Source organism: Rattus rattus, chromosome 1 (genome assembly GCF_011064425.1).
Source record: "Rattus rattus isolate New Zealand chromosome 1, Rrattus_CSIRO_v1, whole genome shotgun sequence".
Lineage (NCBI taxonomy): Eukaryota > Metazoa > Chordata > Mammalia > Rodentia > Muridae > Rattus > Rattus rattus.
Window position 1 is genome coordinate 39,077,617 of NC_046154.1, and position 19,737 is coordinate 39,097,353.

Below are 19,737 nucleotides of genomic sequence, written 5' to 3' on the forward strand. Positions count from 1 at the left end.
GATCGAGCCCAGGGTCTTGATCATAGTAGACAAGTGCTTTACCGTGAGCTAGCCCCATCTGGCAAAGCAGGAAGTGTTCTTAACCACTGGCTGGCTCTCTAGTCTCTGGACCTGTTATTTTTAAGAACTACAATGGCAGAAGCTAACAGGAGCTGACTTTGAGCCAAACGTTTTATATGCATGGCTTCTAACTGTCATAACAAGAAACCACTTTAAGGCGGGAACTGGTATTCTTTTCCTGTAGTTGAAGATACTGAGCCTTAGAAAGGGAAGTGAACCGCCCCAGGGCATAGAGTGAGCAGCTGGGAGTCTGTCCCGGAAGGCAGTAGGAGCCACTGAGGATTTTAAACCTGGGGTAAAGACCAGACCTGTGCAGGGAAGCACAATGGACAACAATATGTCAGCTGGGCTGGAGAGATGGCTCAGAGGTTAAGAACACTGACTGCTCTTCCAGAGGTCCTGAGTTCAATTCTCAGCAACCACATGGTGGCTCACAACCATCTGTAATGGGATCTGACCCCCTCTTCTGGTGTGTCTGAAGACAGCTACAGTGTAGTCATATACATAAACTAAATAAATAATTCTTTAAAAATAAAAAAACAAACAAACAAAATGTCAGCTGATGCCAAGACCCCAGGAGAGAGGGGGAAATCTATCCTGAGGCAGTAGCTGTGGGCAGCATGAGGTGTGAACACCGCTCCTGTATCTGAGGCCACAGAAAGTCAGGCTATCCTCAGACTCCTCCAGAGAAATTCTCCACAGGGACCAGGAAGTGATGACGGTAGCAGGACCCTGACGAGGAGGCACTTATTCTCTTCCCAGGTCTTTTCCCACTTGGTTCTGGGTATTCTAAGGGCAGCGTAGGTTGCATCATCAGGAGCCTGGCAGCTCCACACACAGGAGCCAGCCCAGACTTGACTGGGGCAGGGACATTCCCGGAGGAGGGAGTGACAGGGAACGCAGCCCACAGCTGTCCTCCAGAAGAGGTGCCGTGGCACTGGCTGGCCTCCGCACTGTGTTCTGTGGGTGGGAGATGTGGTATGTAAACAGCCTCCGTGCCAGCGCTGGCCTCAACGGTGCACCCAGCAGCGGGCGGGCCTCCAGCACCCAACTGCCCGCCTGCAGGAGTCAGCGGACTAAGTTGGCCCCACACTCCTGTGTCTGAACGAGTGCAGGTGTGGACCTGTGCAGGTGTGCTGGCCTTCCCGCGGTGGCTGACACCTCCAGCCACACCCTCTGTTTCAATCTCTTGGCTTCTGCAACCTTCGGTCATAATAGGAAAGATTTATTGAGTCCTCACTGTTGAGCGGGCACTGCCAAATGCTCTCAAGCACAGCCTCGCCTTAATCCCTTCAGCTTTCTGGGAAGTTGGTCTTGTCATCCCTGTTTTATGCAAGAGGAACCTGAGGCTTAAACAGATGACGTGATGCGCCCCAGGTCACAGAGATGTGGATTGGGGTGTGAGCCTGTTTTCTACACTACAAAGCCTGTCCCATGTAGACTTGTGAGAAGAGGAGCCATGGGGTACTTGGCTTGCTCGATGGTAGGACACAGGCTGAGGTTCAGTTGGTACCTGATGGCTTTGTTTTATTTCTTTATCTGTCTAGTTATTTATTTATGTTTATGGATATGGGTGCTTTGCCCGCGTGTACACGTGTATACTCCGTGTATACCTGGTGCCAGAAGAAGGCTTTGGATTTCTGAGACTGGAGTTAGAGACAGTTGTGAGCTGCCACGTGAGCACTGGGAACCGACCCTGGGTCCTCTGGAAGAGCAGCCAGTGTCCTTAGCCACTAGGCCATCTCTCCAGCCCCAGTACCTGATATTTTTACAGCCAGAGAAACAAAGGTTCACAGTGCACCTTGTTCTTACTATTCCGCATCTCCCCGAATTCCCAAGGAAGCTTTATATTAGGGCAACAACCAATGGGAAGGAACAGAAGAAACCGAAATATCGACTGTGCCTCCAATGGAAGGCTTAGGACCTAAGCCTGGGACTCTTCCCCAAGTGCCCAATGCTACCGTTAGCTATTTCTGCCTGCCCCAAGGCAGTACAGACATCAGAGTTTGCACACATTCAGGGCAGGGATAGAGTGTGCTCAACTGTCCACAGGACATAGGCCCTGCCCGCTGCTCACTGTGTGTAAGAGACCACTCATGTCATACTGGAAATGGGGTGCTCTGTGTCCTCAGTTCCTCATCAAGTTAGTCATCTCTCCTTCCAGGAGATTAAGGAGAGAAGCAAGGCTGTGGCCTGCCCTTCCCCTGCGCTGTTTTCAGATTCTGAGAGGGATTTGCAATAAGCTCATTCTCCCTAGTTTCACTTAGTGGTTAGATCCTGAACCCTCAAAACCATGGGGAAGGCTAAGAATGATGGTTTCGATGACAGTGCCTCAGGTCACGGGCAGATTCCAGCTTCCAGAGTGGACTCCAGCTTAGATGTACCTCGCTATGCCAGCTGTCTATGTGCCCCAGCATGTTTGCTCTGTAGAACGGGTCATCATGGGCACCAAGCGACCCCTGACTTACCTCAAAGCTCTTGGAAGACAACAGGGAGATGTCTTTCCTCTGGGCTGCAGACTTCCATGGTGCAGGAACACCATGTAATGGCCTGGCAGAAAGACACCCACCTGTTTTTGGGACCAAAACACTAGGTTTTAGTCTAGGCACAGCCTGGTAGGTTGTGTGATTTTGAACATGCTTCATTTGTGTCCATGAAGCAGATGAAAGAAGAGATAAGCGATGGAAGCTCATACCTCCCCTCCCCCTGCAGTGCCCCCCCCATCCCTGCAGTCCCCAGGGGTGGGCCGTTGGGGCCTGCTGTGCTCTGGAGAAAAGACAGGTCTGAGACAGGGTCACACATCTGCCACTCCTGAGCAGCCATCACAAGCAGGCCCATCCAGGAAGGGGCTTCTCCACATTATCTCATGGCTCATCCATGCTGGCCCTACCTTTCCCTCCCTCCACACACAGCCACAGACCTAGGGAGGGACGCAGAAGCTGCACAAACTGGCACCTACTTGAGTCATCTAATAGGCTGAGACCCAGAAGTTCTTGTCCTTTGATTTGTCCCATAAAAGGGGGAAACAGCTGCCAGTGGGTGACAAAGAGGAAATGGTTGAAGCAGAGACAGGGATGAGGAGGTTCTAACCAACTGGGTGCTGTTCTGCTCTTGAAGCCAATGGAGGAGCTTTGGGAGAATGTTGTACCCCCAAAGTAACCACGCCCTGCATAAGCTCAGCTGGGCCCTAGGCTACAGAAATTGATCAGAAAGGAGCCCAGCCTTGGCCCTCATGGTAAATATTGAGTGTCTCTGGTTTAACCATTAGGAATCTGTCCCTTGCTCAGAGTTCCCAGGGAGCAGAGCTGAAGCTGAAGCCCAGGACCAAAGCCTTTAACTGTGTTTTGTCATCTCTGAGAGCCTAGGAGGCACTTCCTCCTCAGGGTACAGGAGCTCAGGAAAGACCTGTGCAAGAGGCAGGTCTGGGGACGCCTGGCGTGGGTACAGGGGAAGGGTATTGGAGACAAGCAGTAGCAGAAGCATGGAGGAGTTAGCTAGCAGTGGCTCAGAGAGCTTGGGGTATGAGCTGAGTGGCCACCAGAGGTGATACAAGCTGATTTGTATCTGCAAAGATCATTCTGGAAGAGTAGTGTGGCCTGGGAGGCAGAGACTGGCCTTCTAGGCACTCACCCCCATGGGTGTTAGATAAGCATCTGGAATTCAGCAACCACATTCATGTGTCATGTGTGCTCCATTCACTCTACAGGGCTCTGGACTGCTTAGCAGCATAGAGTGGACCAGTTGTTACGGTTGTCCTGATGGACAGTAATAAGACGGGAACTCGAGGTGGCAACAGTGGCTTTGTAGGAGAAGGTGCAAGAAGCAGATGGCCGGAACAGGATGGGTCAGGGATACAGGAGAACCTGAAGTGTACTCCCAGAATTCTGGCTTGGAAGATGGATGGAGAGTAGAGGGAGGAGGAAAAGAGGTGACACTGTAGATGTCAAATGATATCTATATGGCAAAACTCTCAGAAAACGAATTCTGATGTCTGGCTTTTCCTCTGTGGGGCTGTATACAGTATTACTTAGCTGAACTGCTTTGGCAAACTCTTGGAGATTTCCCTGGCATTTCGCATTCCTGTGGACCACTGTAGTAAAGCCTAGGGGTGTGGGTAATTGGTCTTATGCTTGGCTACCCTGAGGATGACCCTAGGTTACCACTTAACTTCCTTTTTTTTTTTTTTTTTTTTTCAGAGCTGGGGACCGAACCCAGGGCCTTGTGCTCCGCTTCAGCTAGACAAGCACTCTACCGCTGAGCTAAATCCCCAACCCCCACTTAACTTCCTCTTAAACCTTTGCCCATTTCTGTGAAGTCTCATTGTATTTTGTCTGTCTGTTTTGTTTTGTTTTTTTCATAGTTTTTAGTTTTCTGTTTGTCTGTTGGAGCAGGGGTATTTTGAGACAGGGTCTTGCTACATATCCAAAGTCAAGGCTATCCTTCTGCCTCAGACTCCTAGGTACTGGGATTACAAGAATATATCACCATGTCTGGCTATTTTTAATGGACTTTTAAAACATAAACCTCTTATTATCTGTGACAAACTTCTCTTCACATTTTTGTCTCTCTCTCGAATTGGCTTGTGTTACTTTTTAAAGATGTGTTTTAAACTCTATCTGTATGTGCGCAGTGTGTGTGTTCTGAGAATGCTTATAAAGTTGGGCTAGGCATGAGGCTCAGTTGTAGAGCATTTACTAAAATGTTTGAGGCTCTGGATTTGATCCCCAGGGCTGGAGAAAAAAAAAGAGAAGTTAAAAAGATCTTTTTAGGGCCAGTGAGGTAGATTAGCAGGTAAAAGTACTTGAAAATGGGGAGTCTCTCCTTTTTTAATGTGTATTTATAGTGTGTGTGTGTGTGTGTGTGTGTGTGTGTGTGTCACACTTATATACATGTGTGGATGCATAGGGGGGGAGGCATCAAAGGACAACTTGGCTCTCTCCTCCTACCATGCAGGTTCTGAAGATCAAACCCAAGTTGTCAGACTCGGGAGCAAATACCTTTGCCCACAGAGCTTCTTTTCTTGTGCTCGGTGATTGTTCCCTCTTGGCATGTTCGGTTCTTTTCCACTCTAAGATGAGTTGATTCTTTCATGGCTGCTTTTGAGGCCATGATAATGGCGCTGCTGCTGGGCTCACTGCTTCTTCCAGCACTGAAGGGCCCTGTTGGAGAGAGAGAGGCTCATGAAAGAGAAGCTGAAGTGACTGAGTTGTGCTCTAGACCAAGGAAAAGCTAGAGGTCAGAGGTCTTTGTGAGGTTGGGTAGGAGGAAGGGAGAGGCCAAGAGGCTGTGAGAGAGAACGGACTATTCTACACACAACAGGGCTGAAGCCCCAGCTCTGGCCAGGGCAGGACTGAGATCTGAGTGTTGTTCTGATGTTCTGTGATAGCTTAGGCAATGTCTTTATTTCCCAGGTCCACTTTAGCGCAGTTGACTGAGAGCCAGGAAAGACAGAAGGAGGCAGGCTCGCCAGGCTCAGCAGAGCAGATAGGAGAAAGAGGGCAGGCTTCTGGCAGGCCCTAGCCTCTGGTGGGGTGGGACAGCTGGGCCTGCAAGTCTTCCTTGTGGCCCAAGGACACCCCACACCGGCACTCAGGCCAGAGAAGCATCCAGTGTCCCACACTCTGCCTTAAAACGCACTCTGTGCCCTTTATCACAGACCTTGGGCCCACCACGTGTTCATTCTTCCCCAACTCCGTCACACATCCCATGACCCCTGACCTGCCCTGCCCTGACCTGCAGAAGCCTCCCTGTGCTGGTTTCTATCCCGGACCTCGAATTGCCCCTCCACACATATCCCCTCTCCTCTCTGCACCCAGTGTGGCAGCGTGGGTCCTTTCCACTCCTCTGAGTACATCACCAGGTGCCCAGCTCATGTCTCCTTGTGCTCTGTCGTCTGCAGAGCGCATCCGATGGCTTCTGGAAGTCCGTGGCCACCCGAGTGCCCAAGGAGCCCCCTGAGATCCGCATCCTCAACCCGTACTTCATCCAGGAGGCTGCCTTCACGCTCATCGGACTGCCCTTCAACAACGGCCTCATGGGCAGAGGGGTGAGGCTCCTGGGAGGGAGGAGGAGGACCAGGCAGAGGAGCCTTGGAAGGGAGGCAGGCAGCAATGATTGGGCAAGGGGCACCATGGGAGGGAAGGCCCGTCTTGGAAAGGGGCGTGGTTAGCTCTGGAGGTCTCAGCCCCACCCTCCCCAAACACCCCCCACCACCACCACCACAGAACTTCTCACGCTTCCTCTCTCCTTCCAGAACATCCCAACCCTTGGCAGTGTGGCAGTGACCATGGCACTGCATGGCTGTGATGAAGTGGCAGTCGCGGGCTTTGGCTATGACATGAACACACCCAACGCCCCCCTGCACTACTATGAAACTGTGCGCATGGCAGCCATCAAAGAGGTGAGGGCTGGGCAAGGGGGCAGTCTTGGGTGGAGGGGGGGGCATCTAGCGCAAAGGATGGACTCTAACATCTGTATAAATGAATGCTAAGGGGAACCAGCAGCTGCTTTTGCTGCCCAGAGTTCCTAGAAGGACCACTCTCAGATAAGCAACCACTATGGTCTACCCAACATGCAGGCCTCTCGCCAGCCATCTGCACATGCTCTTCCCTAGCCTCCCCTGGGCCCAGAGGTCTCCCCACCCCACCCCCTCTTTTTTTTTTTTTTGTTTTGTTTTGTTTTGTTTTGTTTTGGGGTTTTTTGTTTGTTTGTTTTTTGGGCTTTTTTTTTTTTTTTTTTTTTTTTTTTGCTTTATCCCTGAATGCTTCCTGCCATGAGCCTCCTACCCTGGCCCAGTACCTTACTGTAACTTCGGGCTACACACCTGTCAATTATAGTCTCTTGTCACCGGCTCAGATCTTCCTCTTCCACAGACCCCTGCCTTCCCCGGGAAGACTCCTCACCCCTTACACAACCCACAAGTGAACAATGCCTTTGCTCCCAGGAAGACGCCCATACCCCGTCCACTCTGTCCTACACCAAGCACAGAATTCACCTAGCCTGTTCCCAGGCAACCCATCTATACAGGAAGCTTCTAGCTCTCCAGGCCCCTCTACCCCACAACCAGGAAATGGCTAGGAGAAGGGTAGGGTGAACCCTTCTCGTGCCTCAGCATCTGCTGCGGCCTCTCGCTGAGCCTGGAGGGTGGGTGTGGCTGCAGAAACTGCTCCTTTGTACTCTTCCCACATTAAGCCCTTCCCTCCCTCGTCTGACTTTTCTTCCGGCAGTCACCAGTGACCCGTCTCAGGAATGCTATCTAGTGGACATGTACCTGCCTTCGTTCTTTGTTCTATTATTGTTGTGCTGCACTGTACATGTGTGGAAATCAGAAAACTACTTTTCAGACTCCGTTTTCTCCTCCCATGGTGGGTTCTGTGGATCAAACTCGGGTCTCAGGCTTACACAGCAAGCGCTTTTATTCTCCGTTAGGGCTCCTCTTTCCTGACTGCTCAGAAACCTTTTGTGTTGACCACTTCTTCCGCTTAGGTTCCTGCAATTTCTAATGTTCTTTTCTTCCCTCATCCTCCCCTCCCCTCCCCTCCTCTCCTCTCCACTCCCCTTCCCTTCCCTCCCCCCCTTTCCTCTCCTCTCCTCTTCTCATTCCTCAGCTTTGGTCTATCCCTTAATAATCAACAATGGGCAGGGAATTGTAGCACATGCCTTTTAATCTCTGTGGGTCTCTGAGTTCAAAGCCAGCCAGAGCTATGATGAGACCTCATCTCAGGAGGAGAGGAAAAGAAGCCACTGTGGGGCTGGATCCAGAGGGATGGCTCAGTAGTTAGGAGTACACACAACTTTATTCCCAGCACACATATAGCATGTAGACACATATAGACATGGTATATACACATGAATACATACACACACATTAAAAAAAATAAATCTCTCATTTTTTGAAACTGTTTTTCTGTGTAGCCCTGGCTGTCCTGGAACTCACTGTAGACCAGGCTGACCTTGAACTCACAGAGATCCACCTGCCTTTGCCTCTCAAGTGCTTATGTGCCCCCATGCCCAGCTAAAAAATGCATATCTTAAAATAAAATAAGAACAATCAGAAGAGACCCCACTGAAAACATGGGCTGCAGTAGATGGACAGACGTGTGACCACGTCCTGCCTCAGCACACACCAGTGTCTGGCTCCAGGAGGCCCCCAACTTCCTGTGTGGAAGGAGGGAGTAGGAAAGAGCCCCAGAATGGGGTAGGGTAGTCCCTGGTCTAAGAGCCACATCCAGGACAAACTTTTGTGCCCTCTCTTTCCTTTTTTTTTTCTTGAAGATTTAGTTTTAAGTGTACGTGTGTGTGTGTGTGTGTGTGTGTGTGTGTGTGTGTGTGTGTACACCATGTCTATATGTGTTGATATACTGTATGTGCTCTGGGAATAAAGCTGTATGCACACACATGAGCACAGGTTTCCACTGAGGCCAGAAGAGGGTGTCAGATCTCCTGGAGCTGAGGTTTTAGCTGGGAGCTGCTGACAGCGTTGCTGGGAACTGAACACACATCCCCTGCAAGAGCAGTCGGTGCTCTTAACCCCCAAGCCATCTCTGCATCCCATGCCTACGTTTTCATTAGGAGGGCAAACTGTCCAGCGTGTTCATAGGCATAGGCTGGCGGAGAGCACAGAGCTCCCATGACAACATGGCTAAGTCTTCCCTCGGTGCTTCCTCTCACATTCCTCAATGGCCACAAGGAAAACAGCTTTTATAGCATCATGGCCAGAAATTCTGTAACTCTAAAGGTAAGAATTACTTTGCTATCACATGTTTAAAAGTTAATAATTTCTTATGTAATAGAATAACCAGTACTCTATTGACCTGTTAGCCCTCAGTGACTCCTAGTGGGTGCTCTTGAAACTGACTCATCCCTTGGTTACTTCTACTGGAAGGAAGAGAAGACACAGAATAAACAGTTTTATGAGTGACCATGTTTATGTGAATCCCTGCCCTGCCATTCTTCTGGCCTGGTGTGTGTGTGTGTGGGGGGGGGTTGTTGTTGTTGTTGTTGTTGTTGTTGCTGCTGCTGCTGCTGCTGCTCTGCTCTGCTTTTGCCTATAAAATCTAATTTCTGTCTGGGGAGATGGCTCAGAGGATAAGAGCCCCTGCTGCATAAACCTGAGGACCTAAGTTCAAATCCCAGGAAGTCAGAATGTCAGAGGTCAGCCGTGGACCTTCATGCGACTCCTGCAGATAACACTCAGGTTGTCAGGCATGAGCCGCAAGTGCCTTCACCTGCTGGGCCACCTCACCGGCCCCACCCAACCCCTTCAGGTCTCCAGAAGCCGTATTCCTCCAGTAGACTCTGAAGTCTGCCAGTGTAACTGTATTCCCATATGGGGAAGAGATTCCCAGGGCCCGCCCCGCCTCCCTCTCATCTGGAATCATCCGAGGACAGGGCTGTCTTCATAGCTGACATACTTGCTTTCAGGTTTCTGGAGTTCTCCCTAGTGGCCACTCCTCACCGTGTCTGGAGCCTGATGCACTATCCCACAATTTTTCTGGGGTAGAAGTTTAAAGAGCTCTGGGCTCCCTCTTCTGTGTCGCTTGATTCTTTCCCGAGGTAAAGGAACCGTGTAAATTTTAACCAACCATGAGAGGGGAAAATGTTCAACTTTCTTTTCAGTATTTTTTTGATAATTTATTTATTTTCATGTGCATTGGTGTTTTGCCTGTATGTGTGTCCATGTGAGGCTGTCAAATCTACTAGATCGGGAGTTACAGGCAGTTGTGGGTGCTGGGAATTGAACCCAGATCCTCTAGAAGAATAGCCAGTGCTTTTAACCACTGAGCCATCTCTCCAGCCTCACATAGTTCAACTTCCACCAGTTTCCTGTTGCTCCCCTACCAAGGACGCCCTGCCCCATCTCCTCGGTCTTCACGTTACTGTTTAGAAGCTGCAAAAGATGTATGCCCCAAGAATTCTGTCTTCCTCTTTACTTGAGGCAAAAAGGGAGGATCATCCCCTTCTGTTTTGCCATAAATGAGGGAGTAATGAAAGTCGGAGTGCAAGTTTTTTCCCCATCACTTATAAACAAATTCTTTTTATTCTCTAGAAATTTTCTTGTCCTGGGTCTAACATGGTCTCCTTAGTGAAGAGGGAAAGCCTTTCTGATAGAGTTTGACTTCCTTCTAAGAGACAAACCCTTGTATTTGATGTTCCCCTTCAATTCGTAGCACAGATAACTAACTGTCCACTTGTTCAAAGCTTCAACCATAAAATCCCATTAAATATGGAAGGCAGTAAAATTAGGAAGAGCAGCCAAGGAGAAATCTCTCTTCATTTCAGTATTCTTCAATGTCTAAGTCAAGGAATTCATAAGAGAATTTAAAGTAAACTTGTTTGGAATTTCTGTTTTGCACTATTAAGTATTGATAAAAATAAAATCTCTAATTCCGGGGGGCTAAACAGACTGCTCCTCCAGAAGACCGGGTTCAATTCCCAACAACCACATGGCGGCTCAGAACTCTCCGTAACTCCAGTTCCAGTGGATCTGTTATCCTCACACAGACATACATGCAGGCAAAACACCAATGCATATAGAATAAGAATAAATAAGTCATTTAAAATAAAATCTTTAATAATAAAAAAAAAAGAAGTCAGGCATGTCCACACAAGTACCAGACAGAAGGGTCACTGGGATTTGCTGAATACCAGCCCAGCTCCAAGATCAATGAGAGATCCCATCTTCAGAGAATGATAGAGTGATAGAGCAGGACAACATCCTCCTCCTCCCCTCTACAAGCAGATGTGTGTGCACGTGCATGTGTGCACACACACACACACCACACACACACACACCAGAGAGAGAGAGAGAGAGAGAGAGAGAGAGAGAAAATTCAATCTAATTTTATTGAACAAATCTCATGGAGTGCCTACTCTGTGTGTTTAACCGTCCCTGTCCTTAGCCTTAGAAACTTCTGGAAAGCTGATTTGAACATTCAAAGAATGGGTGTGACACCCAGGGGACTGAGATGAGGGCAACTCCAGAGGAAGCAGCAAAGCAGAATGACAAAAGCCTGATCTAGGTTTTCCTGGGTTTGAGGGGACAGATGGTGAGAACGGGAGGGATGCTGAGGGAGACTGGACCTCCTCAGGCACTGCACTGTGGATTGTGAAGACGGAAACCATTACCACTTGGGGATATGGAGGCTTCAGGACAGCCAAGTCTGTGGCCTCACTCAAGAGGCCTCAAGGACGTTCAGAGCAGAGGACTATAGGGACTCTGGTTGGTGACTGCCTAAGTTTTAGATTACAGAGATTCGGAAGGTTGGAGAGTGTTAAGGGAATCAAAATAAGGGCCAGACAGCCCCTAGTTCTTAGTACCAGTAAATAGTGGCTGTGAGTACAGGCACGAAGTGGCCCGCTGCTGACACACACAGAGGCCAGCTGGGTCCAAGCCATGAGCTAATGACACTCATCCCTTCATTCCTTCAGTCAAGCCCCTCCTTCTGTGAGAGGCTTAGTCATCGGAGCTTTCTGGGGAGAGTTCTGGGAATCAGAAGGAATCCAGTCCCACTAAGCCCTGGGAAGTGGCATCTTCCCTAACTTAGTAGGATGCACTTTTTAAGTATATATCACTTTTGGTTTATTTTGTTCAAGGATGGTGGTAAAGGGCGTTCCTTTAGCCTTTGGCAGCCAGCTGGTGAAACAAACGGTCTTAGGAGATAGAGATATAAAAAGATAAAGGGTTCAAAGCCAGCGTGAGTTAGTGAGACGCTGCTTTAGAACAATAAAGCACATGACTATATTGGCTCACACCTGTATTCCAGCATTCGGAAAGCTGAGGTATAAAGATCGTAAGCTTGAGACCAGCCTAGATAGGCAGTGAGTTTGAAGCCAGCCCAAGCTACTAAGTGAGACTCGATCTCAAAAACCCAGAGCAGGTGAGATGCATCAGTGAGTAAAAGCATTAGCCTGGTGGCCTGAGTTCAGTCCCTGGAACCCACAGTAGAAGGAGGAAACCCACTGCCAAAGGTCATTCTTTGATCTCCAGTCAGGCCCATCCTCAAAGATGTACACATCATATACACACAGCCACAGAGAGAAAGTTAACAATACATTGAAAACATACAAACATAAATAAATTTTTTTGTTTAGCTTCAAAAAGGAGAACATTTTATAAAAGAAAGATGAGCTGTGCCCCGCACGGGAGGAAGGCTCTCTGCCTAAGGCCTGGAGAACCGATTGCATCAGGCCAGAGAAGCAGCCCAGGCCCCTTGCTGTGCGGTCCAGTGACTCACCTCATTGCCTGAGGGTGTCTAGAACCCCAGTGCTGCCAAGGAGCTGTGGGCTGCTGTCTGAGGGAATGAGAGGCTGAGCACCCAGAGGACTGGGAAGCCAAGGCTGCTCAAGACTTGGAAGCGTCCCAGGGCAGAGCTCCTCTGGGGTGACGAGGAGGTGCCAGGCTTGTTTGTTGAGGGAAGCATTGTTAGTAGGAACACTCTATAACCCGGTTATCGTGATCTTGTAGGGAGACATCGGACAAATGTGTGCCTGCGTATTCCCAGTCACAGAGCTTCAGAGGATAGGGACTGGAAGAGAGCACCATCATAGGGTTAAGCAAGGCTGTGTCCCAACAGCCAGCCCTCTGTATTTCCTACTTCATGACTTCTCCATCTCTCCCCTTCTAGTCCTGGACGCACAACATCCAGCGAGAGAAAGAGTTTCTGCGGAAGCTAGTGAAAGCACGCGTCATCACTGACTTAAGCAGCGGTATCTGAGTGGGCTGGACACTGGGCCAGAGAGGCTCACGCCAGGACCAAGCTGCTGCCACCTGCACAGGAGCCTTCCAACCCAGAGAAGGACAGTGCCAAGGGGCCCAAGGGCCAGTGAGGCCTTGGCAAGGCAACCAGAGCTGTGCCCACTACAGGCCAGTTTCAGAGACCAGCACCCTGCCTTGCAGTCTGGGTCCGTGAAGTCAGAGGGCCAGGAGGCCACTGGCTGTGGCCAGCAGGCCCAGCATGCAGGAGGTGGGACATTTGGTAGCAAGAGCGCTGCCAGAATCATTTCTCTAATCAGTGTTTGGTGTATTATCATTTCGTGAATTTGGGTATGGGGAGGGGAGGGATAATTTATTTTTTAATTAGTTGTCACATTTGGTCCACTTGTGCAGAAAGAGGCCCACCAGAGGGCCCAGCAGCAGTGGTACCAGTGAGCTCCCTGAAGGATGAAGTGTTGTGACCATGCTTCAGGGATAGGGAGGTGGATGGTATCTTATGTCAGCCAGCCATCTCCAGCTCATGACACTCTTTGGCCTTCCTTGGGGAGAAGATGGAGAACTCCCCCTCACCAGCCACCAGTGTCCCACAGGGGAACCCCAGAGCCATCCCTTTAAAGCCAACAGGACAGCTCTTGGTCAAGAGCAGAGAGAACTCAGGAGGCAAGCCTCAGACCAGCCTGACAGGAATGAATGGCTCGGTTCATAGCTGTCCCTACTCCATGGGGCAGTGCTCCTTCCTGGACTGACCAACTGTCAGATGGTCTGGGTTTCTAGACTGCCAGCTCCATGGGTCCTACCCAGGACCAGCAGGAAGTGAGGCTCAAGGACCTTACCCAGGCTGTGACAGCTGTCCCAGGCAGCCCTCATGGAAGCAATAAAGCTCTCCTCTGAATTCAGCCTCCTGTTGTTTTCTCTGAAGAAACAGAAACTTCACTGAACTCAAGGGTCTTCTCTGTAGCCCTGGACTCCTGAGTCCCTTTCACTTCCCATGTCTAGAGTAGGACCTTTGAGTCCTTTCAGCTTGGTAGTTAAGACTATTTACTGTTCTTGCAGAGGACAGGTTCAATTCCCATCACTTACCTGGAGGCTCACAATCACGTAACTCCAGTTCCAGGGGATCTGATGTCCCCTTCTGACCTCTAGGGCTCCTGTTGTATACATACACACATTCAGGCACACAAACACAAAATTAATGAAAAGACCAGCAGAAGAGGCCCACAGAACACAGAGAAATTCGCAGACCTCTGTTCCTACCATCCATGGCTCCCCTTAAAAGTGAATATGGCCCACTCCCCATTTGCACTTCAGCAGAAAACAGGAAAGCCCCCAAGCCGGCCCTAGACACCCCTGGTAACTTTAGTAAGGACATCCCTGCCCCTTTTCACCCCCTTAGGACTCTGGAATCTGACCCCTCTTTTTTTGGTTCTTTTTTTTTTTTTTTTCGGAGCTGGGGACCGAACCCAGAGCCTTGCGCTTCCTAGGCAAGCGCTCTAACCACTGAGCTAAATCCCCAACCCCGAATCTGACCCCTCTTAAGGCAAGCCTAGGTAAGTCTGAGAATCAAAGATACATCCTGACCTGTAATGACAGAAGTAGCTTCCTGTCAGACACTGGCCACTATGGCAGTAAGTGGGACACGTAGCTTCAGCTACATGCCTGTCAGTGGTAGCCCTAGCTGAAAAGACTACCTCAGTTCAACAGTGAGTTGCATGAGAAAAGAGAACAGGCTGTTCAATGCCTGTGTGTCGTGTGCCCGTCCGTGTTGTCCCATGTACCTCATTCCATTCAGTCCTGCAGAGCCTGAGGATAGCCCTCACAGACGTCAGCCTCAAGCACTGCACAGAACTGCTCTCTCAAAATCAGGCTAGGAACCCTGAGTGCCAGAATCACAGGTGAAGACCTGGGAATTTACACCTGCCCACCCCAAGATTCTGATTCAGATCTGGGGTGGGGCCCAGATGTGGGTAGTTCTTGAAGTTCTACAGAGGTGCTGGTACATAGCCAGGGTACATCTGGTCCGTGCACATTCCCTCGGTACCCTTCCTCACTCCCAGCATCTGTTTTTGCAGGTATTGGTTGGCAAATACCAAATTGCCATCACCCATCACCTAGCCCCACTGCCTTTACTTTACTCCTGGATACACATTCAGCTCCTTCCAGGGCATGTCTCAGGAGAGTCCACAGATCCTTCTAATTCAGCATGTCCAACACTCTTTGCACATGACCCCCTCCCTCCACATCTGAACCTCTCCTGGGAAGAGCCAATTCCTAGAATTCATCCTTCTGTGGTCACCCAGGCCAACGCTAAAGGCACACCTTTGTTCATTTTACCACCTCACTTTGTCCAATTAGGCAAAAGGGAATGTTGGGGAATGGGTTCTGGAACCCCCAACTCCCTACAACCCTGGTCAGGGTTTATCCTATTGGCCCCAGCAGCCTGCACCCCTCTTCTGTCTTGTTTATCTCAAAACCACACTCCGGTGCAGTCATTCAACGAAAACCCGTGTCTGACCACACTCAGACTCCGTCAGTTGTTCCCCAGCATCTTCGTGATGAGCTCCGGACTTGTTAGTAGAACCTTCCTGATCATGGCCATCAACCAACCTCCAGACACCTGTCAGTCAAATTGCCTTATCGCACCTCAGACTCCAGTTCAGTACTCTGAGGTCCTCTGATTCTTCACCCCTAGTCCCACACACACTATCATTCACTGAGTGTGCGTGAGTTCCTCTGAAGCCCGGGCCCTGAAACTGAACAAACAAACTAATCTCCCTTGGACTGTGGGAGCCCAACGCAGAGCCCTGCCGCTCCGAGGCAACTGAGCCTTCTGGGGTGGGGGCGAAGGGGTCCCAGAGCCACTATTTGATGATGCAGAGTAGCTAGCCAGAACCCCCACGACTGCGCAGCCCAAGCTGGAACTCTCCTCCAGGCTGCCCCTCCTTCGCCGCCCTCCCTCGCTCTCTCCCGCCCTCAGCCAGGCCTCCCAGTTCCCTACTTTGCGTGACTACCAACTTCGAATTCCCAGTTTCAGCGTCTCGCTGCAGCCCGCGATCTCTACTCTGCCTCCTGGGGTCTTCTCCAAATGTCTAGCCCCCATCTAGGGGGACCTAACCTAGCCAGCGGGGACCGGATCCGGAGGGTGGAGCAGCCAGGTGAGCCCTGAAAGGTGGGGCGGGGCGGGGGCGCTCTGGGCCCCACCCCGGGATCTGGTGACGCCGGGGCTGGAATTTGACACCGGACGGCGGCGGGCAGGAGGCTGCTGAGGGATGGAGTTGGGCTCGGCCCCCAGATGCGGCCCGCGGGCTCTGCCAGCAACAAGTCCCTCGGGCACCAGCCCTCGCTGCGACTGGGGCTTGGAGCCCTGCACCCGAGGTAAGCCATCCTCCTTGCCCATCCCCTTGATGGACGCTCAAATGGCAGGAAAAAGTATAGAAAGGTCTTCCTCCCCCCTTTTCTCTCAGCCTCTCTCTTCTGGGCCCTCAGCGCAGCTCTTTGCCCCTCCCAGCCCCTCCAGCTCCTCTTGTCGCTAGCCTGTTGGACTGTGTTAACCCTCCTGGCTGGCTGTAATGTGAGGCTCCCGCTGCCGCCACAGGGCACAGACCGGCTGCCAAGGCCCCACTTTTAACTAAAAGAGGCGCTGCCAGGTGCACAATTCTGGGCATGATCCATTTGAGCTTCGGGGGAAAGCCCAGCACTGGTCCCAGGGAAGGTGCCTAGAAGGACACGGAGCGGACCCCTTTGGTAAGTATAGGGCTGGTGGATGGGGTGGCAAGGGCTGGAGGACCAAATATCCCAAATGGTAAGAAAGGAGAAACTGATCAGAGCTGTCCTCGAGGAGTTCCCGACTTGCTCCTAGGCTCCCCCTAGCGCAGATACCCCTAAGGCTGCCTTGCCTGACTTTCGCTCCATCTGGGAGAATAGTAGCCAGCTTGGTCTCTGGGGATTTGAATCTAGTTAGCCAACAGGCACACATCTAGTTTTGGAGGACCACTTCCTAGATTAAGGCCTGGGAGATATGTGTCTTGTCCTGGAGTCGTCATGTGTAGCTCCCCCTCCCCATGGATTCCGTGTGTCAGCAGAAGGATGGAGGATTACATCTGGGACCCAAGAAGAGTCTAGCTAATGAGAATTCTTGAAAGCTCTTAGGGTCCCAGAGCGGTGGGCTCACTGGTGGTACTGGCTGGGATCAAGAAGGATGGTTCATGGAGGAAACTCCTAGAAGCAAGGCTGGGGTGCCAGATCCACCGAAGGCAGATGGCCCAGGCTTGACCAGGCTCTCAGAATGGTTCGGCCCTCTGAGAGCAGGTTGGTGTGGAGGACTAGATGGTCCTTCGGGAAATGGCTCAGACCTAAATGTGCAGAGCGTGTGCAAAAGCCCCCCTCCCCTTAAGTCCACAGGCTTGACAAGCTCTGCCCCCTGGTGGCCACAGGAAGCCATGGTCCAGGCCCTGTGTTTTTCAGAAGGACCGTCCTTTCCCCAGATAATAGACAAAGTCTTGGAAGACATTTGTGGGCATAAGAGAGAACTCAGGAGACACCGGGTCCAGAACAAAGATTACAGGAGGCCTAGGCTCCCAGTCATCAGATAACCCAGTGACCAACTGACACTCAAATTCTCCAGGGCTCTGCTTCCTCCCCTGAGATGTGGAGTGAATGCTGAGCATGGAGCGGAGGGAGCTCAAGTTACCACTTTCTCCAGCCACCCTGGTACCTTCAGCCCTGAAGTACAGAGCAGAAGGGTCTTAGAAGACAGGACCACAGCTGTGAGTCTCCCCTGTGACCTTAGACGATCTCTAAGCTCAGCTGAGCCTTGTGTGCCAATGTGGAGAAGTGAGCCATTGACCTTGTGGGATCTTGAAGGAAGAGGTCCTGCCAATCATCTAACACAGAGCAAGGTTCTCCCTGCAGTCCCTGCTTCCGAGTTGACTCTAGAAACTCCAAACTCCAGGGTAGCTTTAAGAGACTAAAGTAGGAGGGGGAATACCCCAAAAGATAACTAACTCGTCTTTCAATTTGCAAGCTGCCTCAAGAAGAGGGTGGGGAAACAGATCCACGAAGGCTGATGGGAGCTCCTGGAGTTGAAAGCGATGGAACTGGGACTTGGAGAGCCTACTGCATTGTCCCACTGCCTCCGGCCTAGGTGGCAAGTGAGTGTTCCCTGGCGTTTCCAAGCTGGCTTCAATTGGGAAAAAGAGAGTAGGACATGGCTTGGTCCAGCAGGAGTCAGACATGAAAGGGGAAATGCCAAGAGAGAAGGGCCAGTCATAAGAAGAAAGGAACGGGATTTCTCTGAACGGTCAATGCCCCCCTGGGCTCCTGGGAGCAGCAAATGCCTATTAGACCTAAGCTTTTCCTTACACTCTGCCACCCGGCTAGGAGCCTGACTAGACCGGTCTCTGATCTAATCAAGACAAGACACCCCCCAACCCCTCAAGTGCCCTGTTCCTCCCTGAGTCTCCTCTTTTCTCTATGCAGCCAGCCTTGTGGCCAACCCTAGCTGCTCTAGCCCTGCTGAGCAGCGTCACAGAAGCTTCCCTGGACCCAATGTCCCGCAGCCCCGCCTCTCACGATGTTCCCTCGCCCGTCCTGGCGCCCCCAACAGACTACCTACCTGGTAGGTGAGAGCGCGACAGGGCGGGGTAGGGGCGAGGCTAACTCTACACACCTCCCACCCACACTTCCGAAAGTGACTAAGTCTCATTCCAGGGGGACACACCGCACATCTGTGCAGCGAAAGAGCCCTGCGACCACCGCCGCAGTCTCCTCAGCCCGCACCCCCGCCACCGGGTCCCGCGCTCCAGTCTCCTCCCGCTGCGCTCCGCGGGGCACGCGCGGCGCGTGCAGGAACCCGGAGCAGCCGCGCACGGACTACAGATGCGCGCGGCTGCCGCCTGCGCTCACAGCTGGTGCCGGTGAGCGCTCTCGGCCTGGGCCACAGCTCCGACGAGCTGATCCGTTTCCGCTTCTGCAGCGGCTCGTGCCGCCGAGCACGCTCCCCGCACGATCTCAGCCTGGCCAGCCTGCTGGGCGCCGGGGCCCTGCGGTCGCCTCCCGGGTCCCGGCCGATCAGCCAGCCCTGTTGCCGGCCCACTCGCTATGAGGCCGTCTCCTTCATGGACGTGAACAGCACCTGGAGAACCGTGGACCATCTCTCCGCCACCGCCTGCGGCTGTCTGGGCTGAGGATGATCTTCAAGCTTTTGCACACTGGACCCATATGTCGCCCTACCTGGAACAGCCCCACGGGGCCTCACTAGCTAGGAGCCTCAACTCAACAGGAAGTGGAAGCTGCAGAGCTCAGGCCTCAGGCCGGTGAGGGACAGACAGAGCCTGGAAAGATGACCGAACCGCTGACCAACAGTCCCAAGGTGTTCATGGATCCCAGCTCTACAGACAGCAGAAACCTCAGCTAAAGAGAACTCCTCTGGGTGAATCCAGAAATGGCCCTAGGACCTCGGGAGTGCATTTTGAGGAGATATATTGTAGTCGCGTTGCTGGACCAGCCTGTGCTGAAACCAGCCTTGTGTTCACTTGTGGAAGCCGAAGCCCTATTTATTATTTCTAAATTATTTATTTACTTTGCTGGTTTGTCAGATCCTTTCCGGGACATGGGGGATGGGTAGAAGAAGCTAGATGAAGATGTACACCCCCCCCCGTACACATAGGTGACAAAGATGCACAGTTCTCAGTATTTGAGGCCTGGGTTACCTATGGGAAATAAACAATGTAGCTTTCTATAGAGAAAGGCCACCCTGTGACCACTGGCACCTTTGAGGCCCCTGCCTCGTGGGTAAAGACACAGAAAAGCATGTTTTGTCCCACTCCATCAATGTCAGTGTCTTGCCATGCAAGGACCTATCTTGAAGGCTCTCTGACAGGGGCACTCGCTGCTTTACTTACAAGTCAACCCCTTAAGCAACCCAGGGCAAGAGAATATCTGAAGAAGGGCTGAGGATGGGAGAG

General features: G+C 51.5%; 2 protein-coding genes across 9 annotated transcripts in view; both read left to right on the forward strand.

Annotated features, from left to right (window-relative positions):
• The window catches only part of St3gal3 (ST3 beta-galactoside alpha-2,3-sialyltransferase 3), a 203,902-nt gene extending 190,231 nt beyond the window's left edge, over positions 1-13,671 (forward strand). For all 6 annotated transcript variants that reach the window (XM_032899348.1, XM_032899366.1, XM_032899356.1 and 3 more), the window contains exons 9-11: positions 5,960-6,106; positions 6,314-6,460; positions 12,687-13,671. In XM_032899348.1, coding sequence (XP_032755239.1) covers positions 5,960-6,106; positions 6,314-6,460; positions 12,687-12,776 — 384 coding nt within the window. In that variant the 3' untranslated portion in view covers positions 12,777-13,671. The remainder of the gene's footprint in view (positions 1-5,959; positions 6,107-6,313; positions 6,461-12,686) is intronic.
• Positions 13,672-15,716: 2,045 nt separating this feature from the next.
• On the forward strand, positions 15,717-19,356 carry Artn (artemin). Of its 3 annotated transcripts, XM_032899390.1 has the most exons (4): positions 15,717-16,516; positions 17,796-17,922; positions 18,251-18,389; positions 18,482-19,356. In XM_032899390.1, the coding sequence occupies exons 2-4, from the start codon at positions 17,863-17,865 to the stop codon at positions 18,955-18,957; spliced, it is 675 nt and encodes a 224-aa protein (XP_032755281.1). In that variant the 5' UTR covers positions 15,717-16,516; positions 17,796-17,862; the 3' UTR covers positions 18,958-19,356. The 3 variants fall into 3 exon arrangements, with proteins under 3 accessions (XP_032755281.1, XP_032755287.1, XP_032755286.1); XM_032899396.1 differs by lacking the exon at positions 15,717-16,516 and having other exon boundaries at positions 17,714-17,922; positions 18,251-18,393; XM_032899395.1 differs by lacking the exon at positions 15,717-16,516 and having other exon boundaries at positions 17,714-17,922.
• Positions 19,357-19,737: the final 381 nt, after the last annotated feature.